This window comes from Colobus angolensis, unplaced genomic scaffold (assembly GCF_000951035.1).
Source record: "Colobus angolensis palliatus isolate OR3802 unplaced genomic scaffold, Cang.pa_1.0 Scaffold134, whole genome shotgun sequence".
NCBI lineage: Eukaryota > Metazoa > Chordata > Mammalia > Primates > Cercopithecidae > Colobus > Colobus angolensis.
In genome coordinates this window covers 1,528,777-1,549,842 of record NW_012114422.1, presented here as the reverse complement: position 1 = coordinate 1,549,842, position 21,066 = coordinate 1,528,777, and the positions used below count along the sequence as shown (strand labels likewise).

Genomic DNA, 21,066 nt, shown 5'->3' with positions numbered 1-21,066 from the left:
CGTAACTTCCTGAAGCTCCCACTGGTAGTGTGTAGCAGAGCTGGAAACCATGTTCAGCTCTTATTCACAATGCTCTAATGCTTCCTCGTTTGGCTTTGAACTGGTGTAGGGGAAACGAGCAGCTAGAAACATTTCTTTTTGCTACGGAGGCATTAGACGTAGCATTTGAGGAGGGGAAGTTCTCTTCTAGTTTCTGGGGTTACACTGGGAAAGATGTAATTCCTGTGTCTGGATTTCTCATTGGAATTTGGAATTCCAGGAGTAACTCAAAGAAATAATGGGAAACTAGAAGACAACTAATATTATCTCAGCTTGATAATAAAAGCAAACATACTTCTGTGAGCCATATAGGCTGTATATATCATGTGTAACACAGTCTCTGTGGGGGGCGGGGAGCATGTTAAGTCCCCAATAACATACTTTTGAAATAGATTTAATTTGTGAATTAGTGGATGCCTACATTTAATGTATGTAAACCATATCTGGTTGCTTTTTTTCTCCCTAATCATAATTCATTGTGCATTTACATATGTGGAGGAAGAGAATTGGAAACTACAGAAGTAAAATGACATTATAGGCTTCTGCTACAAAAGATAGAGAAGATAGAGAAAAAAAAGAAAAGAGTAAGAGAGGGTTGCTTCTGGACTTGTTGAGGCTGTTTCAGAAAAAGAAAGTTAGCAGAGACTTGATGTCCTGAGAACCTAGAAAGAATTAGCAAGTATGTCAAAGATACTGTGATTTTTAGCCACCTTATAGGCAGCTAAATAGTGTTAATGTGACCGGACATGGTGGCTCATGCCTGTAATCCCAACACTTTGGGAGACTGAGGTGGGCAAATCACCTGAGGTCAGGAGTTCAAGACCAGCCTGACCAACATGGAGAAACCCCGTCTCTCCTAAAAATAAAAATAATTAGCCCGGCATGGTGGCCTGTGCCTGTGATGATCCCAGCTACTCTGGAGGCTGAGGCAGGAGAATCACTTGAATTCGGGAGGTGGAGGTTGTGGTAAGCCGAGATTGCACCATTGCACTCCAGCCTGGGCAACAAGAGTGAAGTTTTGTCTCAAAAAAAAAAAAAGAAAAGAAAAGAAAAAATAGTGTTAATGTGCTTTTAAAGACCTCTCCATTTGAAATTCTGCTTAAAAGAGCCAAAGCAATAGGTTCACAGTCAAGGTCAGAGACCTAGCCTATCTTGGTACTTTAATTTTTCCATTTTCTTTATGTGATGTTATTACAGTTATGTTTGATAAGTGAATTATCTAGAGATTTTTAAGCTTAGCAGATATTTTTCTGTATTATATAAACATTTGCAAGATATCTCTCTGAGTTTTAGCTTTCCAGGACTTAAATAGTCCAAATAGTTCATGAAAGTACTGTTTTGCTCATTACATTAGCCAAAAAAAAAAAAAAAAAAAAAAAAGTAAGGCAGATCAACTGATGGTTAGAACTTGAGGTCGGGGTAGGGGTAGGGCTACTTTTGAGATATGTTCCCGAACGTTAAACATGGATAATAAAATTACAAAAAAATAGAAAGAAACCATGAAGAAAACCCACATGCAATTATAAAATGATTACATTACATAAGTTGTACAAGTTCCAACACTGGGGACCCACAGAATCAAATGCTTGTAGTGCCTGGGAAGTAATACGTATCCTCAAAAATTCAGTGGCTCTGGAAATCTCTTTTATGTTGCTTTTCAGAGAAATGCCCAAAAGATTTGCAATCAAAACAGTTGAGACCGTGGTTCTATGCAGATGCCGCCTCTGAAAAATCACAGGTGACTTTCTAATGACTTTCTGCTTAGATTTTGGCCTTATGAACACAGATGTTTCTGTTAGATTTGACCCATTGAGGAGAAAGAGAGAGGGCCAGGATGCTATGAAGACTTCTTCCAGCATCCAGCCAGACACTCCGTCTTGGGGAGTGGACCATTTTGACGCTCTGTCTGTAAGCTGCTCCTTGAAGCCAGAGACCAAGGAACCAACCAGTTTATGTTCTCACTGAAGTTGATATTACAGATTAGATACCAATTCCCTGGCTGAGCCACGGTTTCTGAAAGATGGGCTCTGGATTCTCGAAGCAAGTTCCATTTTCTTCTCTATCGGTCTTGGTCCATGTGTAAAGAAAAGAACAGAAAACCAGGTTTGGGGCCAACATGAAGAAATGCTATGTTGATACATTTGTTGTGGTGATTAAAAGGGCTGATTCTCATTAAGTGGAATTTGCTCTCTTCCAACTGGACATGCACAGGAGCCTTTTTTTTTTTTTTTCTTTTTTAGTATTAACTTATTTTTTTTACCCTTCAAGCTTAGCCAGAGACCTCATGGAGGTCTAAACCCAAGCCAAGCTTGATCGGTTTTAATTCAACCACTGTTGATTTATGGCTTAGCAAAAAATGTCTGAGAATTTTTTTAAGCTAAAAAAACTTTTTTACCCCAACTTGACTCTCTCACATCTCAAATCCAGCTGAAGGGATATTTCTTAGACTTTCAAAAGACAAAGTCATCATTGGAATGGAAGGCAGCTCTGAAAGTTTCAAATCCCAGAGAGAAATCCTGTGAAAGCGTATATACAAGTGAAAACAAATATATTGGAACGCCGTATGACACATTAAATGGGTTCCTTTGATCCCCTTTGAATAGAAGCTAGAATAGAATCAACCCAAGGCTGGAGAGGAGGTGTGGGGTGGGTTGGGGGTGTTTTTTGAGGGATTGCACCAGAAGAGACACAAAAGTTCTCTCTTTGCTTTCTCTTATAAGCCCCTCTTCCTCTTCTTACCAGCCAGACCAAAAATGATCCATGGTAAATTTTTTTTCTCTACTTGGCTCTGGAATGTGCATTGTTATACAATATAAGCAGGAATTAGACTAATAAGCTATTACCAACTGCAAGAAGAAAACCAATACCAAGCCACTAGTGCCTTCCAGCTCTGATATTTAATGGGTCTAACCTAGTTCACAATGCATGATCCTTTCTCTGCCTCCTATAACTTTCAGGCCGGGCTGTGAGATTTAACCATTTGTTAGCTGTGGGTGTATAATTTGTACCTTCTGTCTTTTCCTGTGTGAGCATCCGTCTTTCCCATAAGACTGTAAGCTCAGTGAGAGGAGGAACTGACCACATATTCCATCTAATTTCCCACAGCCACGACCTCCAACCTTCCTCCCAATTTCTCACATATTAGTCCCGTGACTATCCGAGTCCCCCGCCTCAAAAGAACACACAGAATGAACAAGGTAAAAAGTGCCTTTCTTCGTAATGCTAAGGAAGAACCAAGTATATAATTCCTAATAATTGTGTTGTACTCTTCTTCCTGAGGGATCTTTGAGAAGCAGGGAAGGGCACTCTCTGCTGTCACATATTTGTGCACTGTGTGCTTCTCCACTAAGTGCATATCTTCATGAAAAAATTGCTGGTTATACAGCAGCTTTGCTTATGAACGTTAATACACATCCAATACTTAGACGGCCTTGGCTCAGACATAGAATTACTGCTTTTACTTCTAATGCTTTAAATTCCTTCCATGGTTTTAGTTTTTCAATGTCAAGAACAGGTTTTCACTCATCTCTCCTGCGCCTGTGATGAATTCCTTAGAGACCAAGGCCACATCTGTGCTGTACATTAGCTTTCTTGCCTCAGACATCGTCCTGGTTTCATATCAGATAAACAGATTAATGGGCAAAGAATAGACCTGCCCCAGAAAACAAACGAAATAATGGGACAGAATTTGTGTTTAAGTACAAAAATGTCTGATTCTTGTTATATACACTTTGTGCCAAAACACACCCCACCAGTGTTTATAACTGAATTTATGTGAACAACATCCTGAAATTTATTGAGCATTTACATTATTCTGTACACTATCCAAAGCACTTCATAGATATTATCTCATTTAACTTTCAGAATTCTATGAGTAGTTACTATTTACAATTAGGTTCTATTGCTGTTAAATTTGTGTCATCAATATTCAGTATGACTCATTTGGCCCTTACATGAGGTTATGATGTCTTTTGTGTGATTATCTTGTACTATAGGAAGACTTTGCAGGGTTTATTATATGTCTCATTTGTGTTTGTTGTATTAATTGCTACAAGAAGGAGATCTCCAAGACCAGTTGCTTAAAGAACAAAAACATGTATTTCTTTTTTTTTTTTTTTTTTGAGACGGAGTCTCGCTCTGCCGCCCAGGCTGGAGTGCAGTGGCCGGATCTCAGCTCGCTGCAAGCTCCGCCTCCCGGGTTTACGCCATTCTCCTGCCTCAGCTTCCCGAGTAGCTGGGACTACAGGCGCCCGCCACCTCGCCCAGCTAGTTTTTTGTATTTTTAGTAGAGACGGGGTTTCACAGTGTTAGCCAGGATGGTCTCGATCTCCTGACCTCGTGATCCGCTCGTCTCGGCCTCCCAAAGTGCTGGGATTACAGGCTTGAGCCACCGCGCCCGGCCCAGAAACATGTATTTCTCTCTCATGTAAAAATTCAGGAAGCAGGTTTCAGATTGGCTGGTGCCTGTAGTCCACATAGTCATTCAGGGACCTTAGTTCTTTCTGTATTTTTTCTTTACCATCTCCTAGGTATAGCCAGTGTTAAGGCACCAGAGCAGAAGTGGCATCTGTCACTTCTACTTACCTTGGAGAAAACTTAGTCACGTGGCCACAGCTAACTCTATAGGAAACTAGAACATGTATCCACTGGGTACCCATGTGTCTAGCTATAGTTTTATCACTATGAAACAAAGGGAGTACTGGAATTTAGTGAATAGTTCATTATGTTCATCATAGTCTTCAATAAATAGATTGTAAACAATTGGAGAGCTAGGCCTGTGTCTTATTCATATTTGTCTCTATCGCAGGGCTAAGCACCTGTCACAGAAATTCTGGGCTCATGTGCCAGCACTCCCTACTCTGGTATAGGGATGTATAGGGTTTGTGATGGCAGATATGGCAAATGAACCATGGCACTACTCTTTCCTGATATGCCTTCAGAATATTTTGCAGTACAGTGCCTCCGGAAGTCACTTGCAACAGGTGGGAATTGGCACATGATCTGAATCCTATTAGCCCTCCCTGATTGTAGGTATTCAAATATTAAATAAAGAAAGAACTGTAGTAGTTTTTCCTCTATTTCCATGGAAACAGATACGTTGGTTACTGTGGCAATTTTAATATATGTCTTCAAATTCTTTGACACACCTTCCTTCAGGAGGTAGAGTTTAATTCCCTTCCCTTTGAATGTCGGCCATTGGTGAGTCACTTATAACATAGAATGTTGGCCAGGTACGGTGGCTCGCGCCTGTAATCCCAACACTTTGGGAGGCCGAGGTGGGTGGATCACCTGAGGACACGAGTTTGAGATCAGCCTGGCCAACATGGTGAAATGCCGTCTCTACTAAAAATGCAAAAATTAGCTGGGCATGTTGGTGGGCGCTTGTAGTCCCAGCTACCTGGGAGGCTGAGGCAGGAGAATTGCTTCAGCCTGGGTGGTGAAGGTTGCAGTGAGCCAAGATCGCACCACTGTACTGCAGCCTGGGCAACAAGAGCGAGACTCCATCTCAAAAAAAACAAAAAATAAAAAACAAAACAAAAAAAACATAGAATGTTATAGAGTATGGCAGAAGTAATGCTATGTGGCTTCCAAGCCCGTCATTAAAAAGATATAGCTTCCACCTGGCTCTCTCTAATATTTGCAATGCACACTCTAGAGAAGGCCAGCTACCATGGCATAAGGACACTCAAGCAGCCCTGTGGAGAAGTTCATGAGGAGAGGAACTAAGGCCTCTTGCCAACAACCAGCATCAACTTGCAAACCACATGAGTGAGCTACCTTGGAATTGGATTCTCCAACCTTCGTACAGCCTTTGGATGATGCAGCCCCAGCCAACATTTGACTGTAGCCTCATGAGAGACCCCAAGCCAGAACTGGCTAGCTGAGCCACTTCCAAATTTCTGGCCTATAGAAGCCATAGAGATCATAAATAGTTGTTTTAAGCCACGAAGTCTTGGGGTGATTTGCTATGCAACAAATAATGTAGACAAGTAAATAAATAGATAAATAAAATAGTTGCCTTCTCAGAATGGGAATTTGGAGAGTGTCAGGAGAACTATGGGAGGAGCGAGGGATAAAAATTGTGTAATTATTTTTTGGGTTGTTGTTTCAATGCTAGCAGCTCCTGACTTGGACTGGACCAGGAACGAGCTCATTTTATTAGGTTGCACAAAGCTGGTTTGATCTTTGAGGAAGAATCAATAGATTCACAAGAAATAGAAACTTAAGGTTATTCTGTGATTTTCCCAACCAGCTAGATCACAAGAGCTGCAACAGTTCCAAATTTCTCTTTTTGAATCCAAGACACCTTCCAAACCATACTCATATCCTACATTTCCACATGACCTTGTCCCAGTCATCCATAACTGCTTCTGGGATTTCTGGTCCTACCAAGCGCTGAATGGAGATCTCATCCATCTACAAGATGCTGCTGCAAAATGTTGCCCTCCTCTCCATTTCTCATGGTCCTGTTTTCCAATCTAATTATCCCTTATACTGCAACTGGGTGAATGGGCATATACCCGATTTCCTATCAACTCTGTGCCTGCTCTTGTGCCTAAGGCAGGGGTTCTTAAGCTGGGACTGTTATGTATGATCATATAATCATTAGAGCTTGTTTGGGGGCAAGGAACAGAAACACACTTGAACTTTTAAAGCAAAGATAGACAATTTATTATTGAGATTCAGGGACATTCTACTAAATTAAACAGTAGGAATGAGCCAACTTTCATGGGGGGTTGGAGTTAGGAAGTGGGACGTTTGCACAGATCTTCTTGTTTCGTGGATCTCTGCTTCTCTCTGGACCTCTAGGTCATTCTCACTGCATACCAGATCTCTCTGATATTTAGTCTATGGGGCAAATGCAAAGAGTTACCCACAGTGCCCAAATGCACACATATGACAATTCCAGACAGCCTGAAATTCTAACTCTTTCTCTATTCCAATTCCAGATTCCTACGGTAAGGACTTTGATGGTTTTTGGGAACTCACCATAATGGGTAGGTGAGAGGGAGTTAAAGGAGTCTATGTAAGATGATGTAGTTCTAGCCAGGTGTGGTGGCACATGCCTGTAATCCCAGCTGCTCGGGAGGGTAAGGCAGGAGAATCACTTGAACCTGGAAGTCGGAGGTTGAGGTGAGCTGAGATTGCACCATTACACTCCAGCCTGGGCAACAAGAACAAAACTCCATCTCAAAACTAACTAACTAAATAAATAAGATGAGGTACTTCAAAATATGTCCACTATAGTGTATGCATGCATTTTGAGGGGCTAGCATATGTTATTCTGAGCAAACTACTTAAGTCTCTGGGCTTCCATTTTCTCATCTGCAAGAAGAAAAGAATATGTTTAAGAACAAATAATCTACATTTCCACTTAGAATATACCTGCCATATAATGCGTACTCAACAAACATTAGGTGTTACCAAACTGTGCACAGTGAGCTACAACTAAGAAATTAGGCAGTACCTAAATCCTCATTCTCCATAGCTGAGAGTTAATGGATAATATGAAAAAATCATGAAAGTACTATAAGCTGTAATTTATAAAAATGGAGTAAAATGTAAGAAATAGCTGAAAAGATAGTAAGTACTTACCTCTGGGAACAAGAATTGGGAGTGGGGAGAGATGGAGTTATTTTAAAAATTATAAACTTAGTAGTACTATTTGACTTCTAAATCCATTTAGTCAGTGTGATCCCAATTTTGTGTTACTAAACACACACACTCACACACCCCTTATATATATTATATGAATGACAATACATACTATATACATGTATAATATATAACTATTACATTGTATACCTATATCTATGCGCATTAAAATTATAGAAGAAAACATACAGAAGTCAACTATGGCTGTCTCCTGGGAGGTGAGAAAGAGACAGGAAGGAACCAGAAGATACAGGTTCAACCCCAGCTGTGCCACTAATTCAACTAATTCACTGTGATCTTGAGCAAACTGCTACCTCCCTGGGCCCCTGTTGATCCAGCCATAAACACAGGATTGAGTTGAGCTCTAAATAATAACAATGCAAAGAGCTACCATTTATCTAAGACTTACTATGTTGCCGACTATGTGCTAGACACTTTAGTTACACCAGTGGTTATCAAACGCATTAGCATCACTTGGAGAGCTTTTTCAGTCAGAGGTTGCAAAACCTACCTCCTGAGCTTCTGATTCAGTGGGCCTGGGGTGAGGCCTGACATTTTGCATCTCTAACAAGTTTCCAGGGGATACTGATGCTGCTGACCTGAGGACCACTGACTTAAATTAACTTATTTAAGACTTGAAAAAACCCTGTGTTATATTCTTCATCCTTTGGATGGGGAAACTGAGGCTCAGAGAGGTCACACAGTGTCAGAGCTATGATTTGAATCCTAGACTATTTAAACCAAAGCTCTTGCTGTGATACTGCCTTCTTCTGAGGTTTCCTCTCAGTTTCAACTTCCTATGTTTCTAGTTTACAAACAACAAAAACCCACACATCTGAGACCAAATCAAAGCACTTCAGAAAAATCCCAAGAAAATCCCAACATGTGCAACTTCTGCCTGGGGCAGATGAGTCTGGCGCTGAACACCAACAGGGAGGGTGATAGACGGCGGAGCTGACTGGCGTGCACGAGGCTAGCAAAGGGATTACAGCTTCATTAAGGCACCCCTGCAACTGACTTCAACTTTTCTTTCTCTTATCCTACCGTTTATTTGGCATTCTCTGGGTCTGTTAATCCACAGTCATTTGGGTGGCAAAAAAAAAAAAGAAAAAGTGGAAATGAGTTTTCATTAATGTTGACTTTTGTGGTGTCCCCAGGAATGGTTATTTTCTTCCCTTTCTCCCTAGTGTGAATTCTCAAGTAAGTAGCAAATGATTTCAAATGCATGCCGATTGCAGTGGCCAGCTGCCAGGAGAGAAGTGAAAATAAACTGGTGACAGGAAGTGTCTCAGTTCACAGAAAGGGCAGCAAGGATATAGTGGAGCAAGCCCATGACACTCCTGGGTCCACATGCTGAAAGACTTACCCGGACGGGCTGTGTAGCCACAAATCTCCTAGTAATTCATTAAGTAAGGGGAAAGGCTCCCAGAAGCATTTCTCTCCTCTCCTAACACCCTTTGTCTTTTAATTTCCAAACTCCGGGTTCATTCCTATGTCAAGCGGGCCTGGGTGAGTCTCTCTAAACAACTCCTTCATTCGTGATGGAACACACTGCCACAGACTAATGCTTTGACTCTAAGTGTTTTAACAGGCTGAGGTTTCCAAGCTTTAGGATCACAAGACGGATATATGATCGGTGTGAACTAGAAAATAGCATCAAAAACAGCATGAAGGATGGTGGAAAGAGAAGCGAGTTATGTGGAACTTTGCCCAGTGAAGGGCTTACAGGCTAGAAGAAAAGTTTCAAGGATAAAAAAGTGTTTTTGAAGTTAATAATAAGATAAAATAAGATGATAGAGCAAGGTCAAACGTATCAATAATATCAAAAAATGTAAATAGGCTTAATTTACCTACTAAAAAAAGGATTTCCACATTGGCCAATGTAGCAAAATTTAACACTGCTCTACGCGAGAGACACACCTAAAACAAGAGGTCCTGAAAAGTTAAAAAAAAAGAAAGAAAAAGATATTAAAACGAATGCAAACTAAAACTTAAAAGCAGTTACAATTTTGATAGCTGACAAGATGGAATTTAAACCAAAAAGCACTAAAGGAGGCAAGAAGGAGACTTTAGAATGCTAAAGGTAACAATTCACATTTAAGATACATAAGTTATTAACTAGCAACTACAGATGCAGGGGAAATGGAAACCCAAATACTTGATTTTAATCCATGTCTGTCAATCCAAGAGAGATCAAGTCGACAATAAGGATGCAGGAGATACAAACTTAATCAATAAGGTAGATCTTAAAGATGTATGTAGAAACCTGGACCCCGATAGTGACAAACACACCTTCTCAAATGACTACACTTTGGGCCATAAGGAAAACCTCATTAAATTTCAAAGAACAAAGAGAATACTCTCTGATCATAATTTCCTCTACGACACACTAAAACATGTTAACTGTGTTTGTTGAGTTTATGATATAGATACCAACTGGTAATAATACAAAACCAAAACTAAACCACAAAAACTGAAGCATGAACAAAATTAGAAAACCAAAAAGACCAAAAAAAAAAAAAAAAAGAAAGAAAAAAGAAAAAAACTGAAAAGACTACTCTATCTGAAAATTAGGAAAAAATCATGTTACTAAGCAGCTGTTAGAGATAGAAGAACAACTTGAAATTACAGAATTTCTGGAAAAGAATGATGATGGAAACACAAATAATCAAGTCCTGGCTATTCAACTAATGCAATTAATAAAGGAAAAAGTTTAGCATTAAATATCTATGTCAGTAAAAATGAAAATAGACGAATTAAATGCCCCACTCAAAAAGCAAGAAAAGAACCACAGAGTGAGCCAAAACAATCTAGAAGGAAGGAATTAATAAAGATGAAAGCAAAAATTAATAGAAAGTAGAACTTAAAAATAAACCTAAGGCTGAAACAATCAACAAAATATACAAAGCACCTACTAAACTGGTCAAGAAGATAAATGAGAGGAAGAATGGACACACAAGATTAGAAATACTGGGTGTGGGTAGATGGGTAGGACCATCAAAGCAGAGGAAATCCAAACCAAAAACATAAGAGACTGTTTTTTTCAACTCTATGCAAAATATATGAAAACTTAGATGAAATGGATAGTTTTCTAGAATAATGTAACTTACCTAAATTGATCTCAGTAGAGACACCAAGTCTTAACAGACCAATTATCATAGAAGAAATGAAGACCTCGCAAACAAAAAGCACCAGGCCCTAACAGTTTCACAGGAAAATTCTAGCACACCTTTAAAGATCGACTAATCACAATACTACTTAATAACAAAGGAAAAGAAGAAAAACTTTAGATAATTTGAGTTTTAATAATTCATTCTACAATAGACTAAAACATGTAAACTATGTTTAATGTTTTTGGGTTAATATAAATACCAATGGATAATGACACAAAAACAAAACAACAACAAAACTCATTGGTCACTTTGGATGATGCCAAGGATCTTTATTTTGAAAGCTGGCCACAAAGAATCAAGCATTGCTGGGATCAGTGGCTCAGGAGGATCACTTGAGCCCAGGAGTTTGAGACCAGGCAGCAACACAGTGAGAGCCTGTCTCTACAAAAAAAAAAAAAAAAAATTGAAATTAGCTGGACATGGTGGCGGGCACCTGTGGTCGCAGCTACTTAGGAGGCTTAGGTGGGAGGATTGCGTGAACCTGGGAGGTTGAGGCTGCAGTGAGCCATGATGGTACTACTGCACTCCAGCCTGGGAAACAGAGTGAGACCTTGTCTCAAAAAAAAAAAAGCAAAAAAAAAAAAAAGCATTTACTTTGCTTTTCCTAGACGAACTATATCTCACAATGAGGTAAGTTTTTCTTTACAGAAACATTCTAGCTAATACATGGAAAGTACTGATGGGTTGAAAATACCACTCTTTTGTAACCCTTGATGAAATTTGTGGATCTGGGCTATGATCATCAAAGGCTGTTCACTTCTCAAAGTGAGAGATTAAGAGACAGACATTACATGTCTCCCAGTGGAAGTCCACCATACCATCTATAATGTATTCTTGACACAGAACTTCTAATTTACAAGAAACACACAGTCCAGGGAATATGTGAACTAATACTATAAGGATGCAATCAGCAAAATCCAGGCTATGGAAACTCTATAGGACAAATAATTCAATTTCCTAAACAAATGAATTACAAGGAGTAAAAAAGAGATGGAGGAGGAATCTATAGATTAAAAGAAATTTGAGAAACCTGAACCAATCCAACATGTGGATGCAATTTGGATCCCGATTCAAACTAACATTTATGAGACAATTAGAGGAAATTTGGACCTGGTAATATGATAATATTAAACATTATTAATTGTAAAAGGTATAATATTGGAATTATAATTTAAGAAAAGAGAATCTGTATATTTCAGAGATGTATGCTGAAATATCTGGAAATGAAATTATACAGTGTCTGGGATTTGCCACAAAAGGTTGAAGGTAGAAATAGGAGAGAAGCAGATGGGGCTATAAATGAAATACGATTGGCCGAAAGTTAGTATTTAAAGAAGCTGAGTGATGGGAACATGGAAGTTTCCTATACTATCCTTTTTTCATTTTTATGTTTGAGATTTCCCAAAGTAAAGAGCTTTTTGTAGTTGTTTTTAATTCGTTGCCATTACAGGTGATTGTTATTGTTCCCTTTATACTTATATCCCTCTTTTTCAAATTTTTCACAATGATAGTGGTTTACTTTAAATCATGGGAAAAATGCTTTTTGGCAGTAAAAGGAACAAAACATTTAGTCACTGCCTAATTTCTTAGTAGCTCATTGTGCAAAATTTGTTAACACCTAATATGTATCTACTGCTTATTATATTCTAAGTGCGTATGTGGATTATTTGTTATTAAATATCTTCTTATTTTCTTCTTGGAGATGAAGAAATGAAAATCCAGAGACTTAGCCGGGTGCAGTGTTTCACGCCTGTAATCCCAGCACTTTGGGAGGCCTAAGTGGGCGGATCACGAGGTCAGGAGATCGAGACCATCCTGGCTAACACAGTGAAACTCCGTCTCTACTAAAAATACAGAAAAATTAGCTGGGTGTGGTGGTGGGCACCTGTAGTCCCAGCTACTCCGGAGGCTGAGGCAGGAGAATGGCATGAACCTGGGAGGCAGAGCTTGCAGTGAGCCGAAATGGTGCCACTGCACTCCAGACTGGGCGACAGAGCGAGACTCTGTCTCAAAAAAAAAAAAAGAAAATCCAGAGACTTTAAGTAGCTTACTTGGAATAACACAGCTGGGGTAAAGATAGAATTAGAATTTGAACTCGGGCTGTCTGGCTCCAAATTTTATTTTCTAAACTGTGATGTTGTTTAGTGAAATTGGCATCCTCTCTCTTCTCCCTCAAATCAGAGCTGCCTGTGCATGTGCTGTGAAGGTGGCAATGAGTCTGGCTCTTCTTCGAGACATTATTAGCTGGGTGACTTTGGGCACAACTCACTTCATTCTCTGAGCTTCAATTTTATTGCCTATTAAAATAAGACAGGTGGAGGGGGTTGGACTATTTGATGCTGGCTCTTGTTGCTTACCAGCTGTGCAGTCTTGGAGAAGTTGCATAACCTCTCTGAGCTTGGTTTTCCATCTCTGAAAAGAGGATTAGTATTCCTACCTCATAGGGTGTTTGAGAAGAAGAAAGGCCATCTATGAAAAATGTAGGATAAAATAATAATACTATAAATGATAATTGTCATTATTCTTCTAGAAGAATCCCTGAGTCTGGAAGGGTTGGGAAAAAGGAACCACTTACCCAGGGAGGCTTTCCTGGGCCTTCCATGTCCATGCTGGTAACTCTCTATGGAGAAGACTTTGCAGCAGCACAGGCACAGGATGAAGAGGGCCCTCAAGTCTTGAACCAGAAGGGAGCCTAATAATTGTGGGAGCCGCCATGTATTGAACCCTTCTATTCTAGATGCTTTACAAATATTCCTACACTCAGCCTTGGCTCAGCCTAGCTGGGCAGATACTAACAGCATGCCCATGGCTAGTTAAGTGAGTAGAAGTGCCAAGATTTAAATTGTGCCTCTTTCTCCTTTATCACTTTGCTTTGGTTATACTTAACCAGTTTTTTAATCCTGTGTACAATAGGGTCTTATTATTGCATTTAACATGAAAATGCCTAGGTCACTAGTCAAATAGATTATTTTCAAGTATAAAGTTAATACATGCTTACTATAGCAAATAAAAAAAAATTCAGAAAAATAGAGAGACAATTCACTCACAAATTCACTACCCAGCATTCAGAGACAACCATGATTAACATTTTCTTCTAGTCTTTTTTTTTTTCTTTGTAGGTTTTTCTTATATTTGAGATCAGGCAATATTAAATACATTTTAAAAACCTAAAATCATTGAAATAATGAAATGACCTTGGATTGGAAGGACCTCAGAGTAGCATCAGTATATTGAGGTTGGTCTATTTCAGTGGGTCTCAACTGTGTGAGATTTTACCCCCAAGGGGATATGTGGAAATGTCTGGAGACATTTTTGGTTGGGGGGATTGCTACTGGCATCTCGTGGGTAGGGGGCAGGCATGCTGCTGAACATCCTACAATGCACAGGACAGCCCCCACAAGGAGAAGTATCTGGCTCAAATGTCAGTAGTGCCAAGATTAAGAAACCCCTTATCTATCTGATTAATAATTATCAAATATAGTGGTTTTGTTGGTGTTGGATATAGGGAGCCGCATCCTGCTTCTCTCCATGGCGACAAATCAAAATGCAGAGGAAGCAGCATGATTGAGTGGCGGGGAAGGCCTGTAGCTTTGACTGCATCCTGGAGGGGTCGGGATCTCACATTCTGCCTCTGGGTAGGACTTTGGACTGTCCCTCTTAGTGATGCTTTCCCAGCCAGGTGACATCCTCACTGCTTGGTCAGGGGTCAGTCGTGAGCTCGAGGCCTGAGAGGGAAGCTGAGAGTACCACTCCCACTGACTATGATGGTCAGAGGTCAGAGACACCGTGGAACTCAGGAAGAGGACACAAACACTTCTACCAGAAGAAAGGTCCTCAGTCTATCCACACAGCTACCGGGGTGCCACGAGAACTGACCTCATCCCCACAGAGAGAGAGCCTGGGACTGGGGAGGCTCCGCACATCAGTTCCAGTATCTCCACCTCCTCCCACTGTGAGGGAGCTGGATCAGGAACCACTGCTGGTGAATCCGGAGGAGAAGAAGCAGGGACTTCTGCCCCATGGATGAGTGTGCCAGGGCTGCAGTGACAAAGTACAACACATGGATGCGACTTACACAACAGAAATTGATTCTCTCACATTGGGGGGACTGGAAGCCTGAGACCAAGCTGTTGGCGGGGCTGTGCTGCCTCTGAGGCACTAAGGAAAAATCTGTTCCAAGCCACACTCCTGGCTTCTGGTAGTTCCTGGGTAGTGGAGGCACTGCTCCCATCTTCACGTGGTGCTCTCCCCGTGTGCACACCTGTCTCCAAATTCCCCCTTTTCAGAAGACACCAGTCCTGCTGGATTAGGGGCCCGCTCTACTCCAGTATGATCTCATCTTAATCACTTACGTCTGCAACAACCGTGTTTCCGAAGGTCACATTCTGAGGTACTGGGGTTAGGACTTACATCTATAAATTTTGGGGGGACACAAACCCACAGCAGGCCCCATGTTTGGAAAGTAGTTTGTGTCCCTAGCCAAGCAGGAGGATCTGAATCATGCTGGCTGCTCGTGGATGCTCCTTGGTGATAGATTCTTTCCTTGTAGATGTCTGTCTCCTGGAGGGTCCCCAGACCCTTCTAGTACCTGGAAGAGGTAGGGATAAGGGAACCCCTCAGAACCCCAGCTGGACCAAGGTCCCCAAGCAGGACTTAGATAAGAGGACTTAATGTGTCAAGGCAATGGCAGTGGGGGAGTTAGCCCGCAGCCATGAATCCATGTGACCTAAACCCAAATAGAGAAAAAAGTAAAAAAGAGGAAGGAAGGTTGGAGATTGGGGGTGAGGTGTGGACAAAAAAGGACAGTTGTGCCCTGGCACACTCTGCAAAGGAAGTCCTGTGGGCTGCAGAAAATATTTTTGCACCCACACTAGTTAAATAGTTTGGGGCTTCCCAAAGTGGATTCTGTGGAGTACCAGTTCTATGATAGATTAAATAGGTATTACATGAAGAAAGGGTTCCATAGCAAAATAAGTATGGGAAGCAATGCTAAACTGGATTTTAATTTCGACAGCAAAATTTTCAGAACCTTTAATATGTTAATATGGACTGTGCCTCTTCAAGAAGAGTGAATAGTAATTGGCATTCATCCACGTGATTGGATCACAGAACCTTTTTTCTTAGGAGCATCCGGCAGGGTGCATTTGAGAAATGTTGAACCAGGTGATGGATGAGCCCATTGTGAACAAAACCACAGAGGGAGTGAATGCTATAGATGATATGGCATAATATGAATATTAGATAATATTAGAAATTCCCAATTGACATTATCACCATATGTTCCACCTTCCCTAGATCTTCCGTCGGTTGCTATCATTGGATTCCCTTGGTTTGAGAAACATTTCTTGACGTTTATACTATTTCTTGGGAATAACTGATAAAATCGTCAACCTCTATGACACAAGTTAGCAAAGTCATTCTACGTAAAGCCACAAGCTTAGCACCAGCTATAGACATATATCCCACTTTGCCAACCCAGCCCTCCCTAGCAGGCTCCCACCTACTCATTCAAGGTGTTGTGGGCCCCCAGAAACCTGCTTAAACCAACATGGAGCAAAAACCGTCATTACAGGACCCTAGAAAAGCCTCCTAGCTCCCTGTGATAAGGCATACTGAAGAGACAAAAGGCCTCTTTTGGCTCATTTTCTTTTCACTTTTTCTTTTAATAGTACAAACTTAGGGCTTTTTATTCAGGCTATAAAGTAAGGTACAGCAAAGTGGGAGGGCTACACCATCACCATGCCAACAGAAAGTCTCAAAAACTTAAAGTCCCTCGACTTCTGTTGGGCAGACTCTTCCTAGCTCAGAAGAAACACATTTTAACTGGCTGAAAACAAGGCCAGGCAGCCTGGGCACGGTGTGGAAGGGCGGCTGCACGCATGGCCTCTGGTCAGTCCTGGAAATGCCTGGTGAGGGCTTCCAGCAGCTCCTGCTTCTTTAGCGCGCTCTTCAGCCTGTCCGCCTGGCAGGCCTCTTTCAGCGTGGGCACAGTGAACTTGCCCAGCGTGCCCTTGCTGATGTGGGTCTTCAACTCCTCTTCTCAATACTCCACCTTGGGCCTTTTGCTTCCAGAACCTTCGTTATCGTGCTTTCTCTTGGTAAATTTCCCTTCAGGATTGTAATCTGGTGGGTAAACAAGCTCCTTAAACTCATCCACCAGGGATCCCAGTCTTTTATTCATTGGGCAATGTCAGGTCCACTGCTTGTTCAGCCTCCATCAAATCAAAGGCCAAGGCCTCTAGGTTCCTGAAGTGCTGCTGCAGCACGGGATTCTCAAAGCTGCCATGTCTGTATGTGAAGCGGAGATTCTGAATGATAACCTTCATCTTGTCCATCTGCTCTGAAGTTGCCATGACCTTTTCAGTAGAGGGCATCTTCACCGGGCACAGTGGCTCACGCCTGTAATCCCAGCATTTTGGGAGGCCGAGGCGGGCAGATCACCTGAGGTCAGGAGTTCAAGACCAGCCTGGCCAACATGGTGAAACCCTGTCTACTAAAAACACAAAAAAATAGCTGGGCATGGTGGCAGGCATCTGTAATCCCAGATACTCAGGAGGCTGAGGCAGGAGTATCGCTTGAACCGGGGAGGCAGAAGTTGCAGTGGGCTGAGACCACACCATTGCACTCCAGCCTGGGCGACAAGAGTGAAACTCCGTCTCAAAAATAAACAAACAAACAAATTAAATAAATAAATAAAGGGCACATTCATTTTATCATGAGCAAAGGGTAAAAAGACCAGCTGGAAGCCTGGAGGAGTCACCTGAATTTTCTGGTCATCCAAATCCTCTTCCTGTGGCACCAAAGCCACAAAATTAGGGGGAATGTTCCTGCTGGGTATGTAGCTGCACAATGCTATGACCTCCTTCTCCAGACACATGATGAGCAGAGTGCTGAACAGGGTTGAGCTCCCAATCAGCAGCAACTCCTCAGGGTGCACGAACAGGGAGGGTCTCAGGTAATGGTGCTTCTTCAGCATTACCAAGGGCTTGAAACCCATGAGCATCAAACCTGGATCATCAAACCATTTTAGCTCTTCTGTTTCCTCTTTTTCCAGTATAATCTGATGACTTCCATAGATCTGAGACCTCTTGGTATTGCTAAACAGAAGCAAACTGCATGTATTTGTGTTAAATGTCCAGGTCTTGCTTTGTTTCTTTTTTTCTTTTCTTTTTCTTTTTTTTTCTTTTTTTTGAGACAGAGTTTTGCTCTTGTCACCCAGGCTGGAGTGCAGTGCACAATCTCGGCTCACTGCAACCCCCGCGTCCTGGATTCAAGCGATTCTCCTGCCTCAGCCTCCCAAGTAGCTGGGATTACAGGCATGCACCACCACAACTGGCTAATTTTGTATTCTTTTAGTAAAGACGGGGTTTCTCCATGTTGGTCAGGCTGGTCTCGAACTCCCAACCTCAGGTGATCCGCCCGCCTCAGCCTCCCAAAGTGCTGGGATTACAGGCGTGAGCCAACGCACCCGGCCAGGGTCCTGGTTTTCACTGGTTCATTTGTTTCCTGATAAAGCTTTATTGCAGAAGACTTGAGAGCCTTCTGGAGCAGATTACAAATGCCCACAGAGATCACTATGTCTTTGTTGAGCTTCAGCTTTAACCTGCTGAGTGCTTGCTTCCTGGCGTCCTTGGCGCGATCCTTCCGCAACAGGTCTTCTAGCTTGCTGGATTCCTCAAAGTGAACCCTGAGGTCCTCATCCTCGGCTATGTTGATGGTATCTCTGTAGAACCAGGATATGTCAAAGCCCCCAGGTTTCTTCAGGTGCGTCAAGTCAAGGAAGATGCCTGTATCTCAGAGATCACCAGCTTCAGTCCTGGCCCAGCTGGTTTTAGAACTGTCATTGCCATGGGGGTTGTCTTCACTGGTGAACAGCATGATCCTCGTATGACTCATCTTGAACTGGAAATCACTAAAGCGGCTGACACAGACCCACAGCACTTCACTGAGTGAGTAGTCAGATCCGTGGCCCATCAGGTCTTGGAAACATTTTTGTCTCTGCTGCCCCTTAAACTGGTCAAGCTCTAGAATTTGTTTTGCACTTGGATTATCCAACTCCTGTAAGATGTAAATATTTTTAAAATTCACTGAATTTTTGTCTTTCTCGGTACTATAGAACACCCCTGCCAAGAGATCTCGATCACTGCTTATGATCTCACTGCTTATGATCTCACCGTTTATGATCTCACCACTTATGATCTCACCGCTTATGATCTCACCGTTTATGATCTCACTGTTTATGATCTCACCGCTTATGATCTCACCGTTTATGATCTCACCGCTTATGATCTCACCGTTTATGATCTCACCGTTTATGATCTCACTGTTTATGATCTCACCGCTTATGATCTCACCGTTTATGATCTCACCGCTTATGATCTCACCGTTTATGATCTCACCGTTTATGATCTCACTGCTTATGATCTCACTGCTTATGATCTCACTGCTTATGATCTCAGTGCTTATCTCACTGCTTATCATCTCACTGCTTATGATCTCACTGTTTATGATCTCAGTTTATGATCTCACTGCTCATGATCTCACTGTTTATCATCTCACTGTTTATCATCTCACTGCTTATGATCTCACTGCTTATCATCTCACTCCTTATCATCTCACTGCTTATGAGCTCACTGCTTGTGATCTCACTGTTTGTGATCTCACTGCTTATCATCTCACTGCGTATGATCTCACTGTTTACGATCTCACTGCTTACGATCTCACTGCTTATGATCTCACTGTTTATGATCTCACTGCTTATGATCTCACTGCTTATGAGCTCACTGCTTATCATCTCACTGCTTATGAGCTCACTGCTTATGATCTCACTGCTTATCACTTCACTGCTTATGATCTCACTGCTTATGATCTCACTGTTTATGATCTCACTGCTTATCATCTCACTGCTTATGATCTCACTGCTTATGATCTGTTTATGATCTTACTGCTTATGATCTTTCTTACTGCTTATGATCTTACTGATGTACACACTTTGGGTACACTGGATGCTCATGTCAAAAGGAGTCAAATCTTCACTCTGAGATTCAAACATAGCCCTGGAGGCATCAACCAAAAAAATCAAACTATGTCTTCCTGAATATTTATGGTCTCCACTTGCTTCAAGGTTCTCTTCTTGTTCTTCTGCTTCTTCATCACCCTCGGTTTTGTAATACGACTCCCACCCTGACATGTTGGCTACTGTTCACTTTGGCACAGGGAAGTGAGCAACTTGGACAGAAGACAAGAATCTCTTCTCACTTTTAACCGAAAATAGGTCATGCATTTGAGTTCCCTGCCCTCCGCCCCCTGCAAAAAACAAAAAACAAAAAACCTGGTGACAGGTAGTTTATTTGAGTGGTGATCCTAGGAAGCCCAAATGAAGAAGTAGGGAAAGTGAGACCGAGAAACAAGAAAAGGCAATAATGGGTACGTTAATGAGCAGGGCTCTTGTGGGCAGCTGAGGTTTAGTCTTACCGGGGAACCTCTGGGAATTCATGTGGAACATGCCTTGGAATTGTGCCACCAGAGGATGGGGTGGCTGGAGCATTTGGCTACCCACTCACCTCCCCTGTCGGCTGAAGGCTGCCCCCTGAACTGGGTTGAATAGTGTGCCCCCAAAAGTCATGTTCTTTCTGGAACCTCAGAATGTGACCTTATTTGGAAATAAAGTTGTTGCAGATGTAATTAATTAAGATGAAGTCAGGCTGGGCACAGTGGCTCATGCCTGTAATCCCAGCACTTTGGAAGGCCGAGGTGGGGATCACTTGAGATCAGGAGTTCCAGACCAGCCTGGCCAATATGGCAAAACCTCATCTCTACTAAAAATACAAAAACTAGCCAGGCATGGTGGCAGGGCCTGTAATCACAGCTACTTGGGAGGCTGAGGCTGGAGAATCGCTTGAACCCGGGAGGTAGAGGCTGCAGTGAGCCGAGATGTGCCACTGCACTCCAGCATGGGCAACACAGCCGAGACTCCATCTCAAAAGAAAAAAAAAAAAAGCTGAGGTCAGCCTGGAGTAGAGCCAACCATTAATCCAATAAGACTTGTATCCTTGAGAAGAGAAGAGACACCAGAACAGGGACATACAGCAGGAAGGCAGCCATGTGAAGATGGGGGCAGGACTGGAGTGATGCTGCCACCTGCCAAGGTGTGCCAGGGACTTTCAGCAACCCCCAAGAGCCAGGAAGAGGCGAGGCA

The 21,066-nt window shown here is 42.0% G+C and overlaps 1 protein-coding gene across 1 annotated transcript; it reads right to left on the bottom strand.

Annotated features, from left to right (window-relative positions):
* Positions 1-16,758: 16,758 nt before the first annotated feature.
* On the bottom strand, positions 16,759-20,058 carry LOC105506243 (X-ray repair cross-complementing protein 6-like). Its single transcript, XM_011934320.1, is given in 5 exon segments — positions 16,759-17,050; positions 17,052-17,242; positions 17,572-18,021; positions 18,360-18,926; positions 19,858-20,058. Coding segments are annotated over 5 exon segments (1,701 nt in total).
* Positions 20,059-21,066: the final 1,008 nt, after the last annotated feature.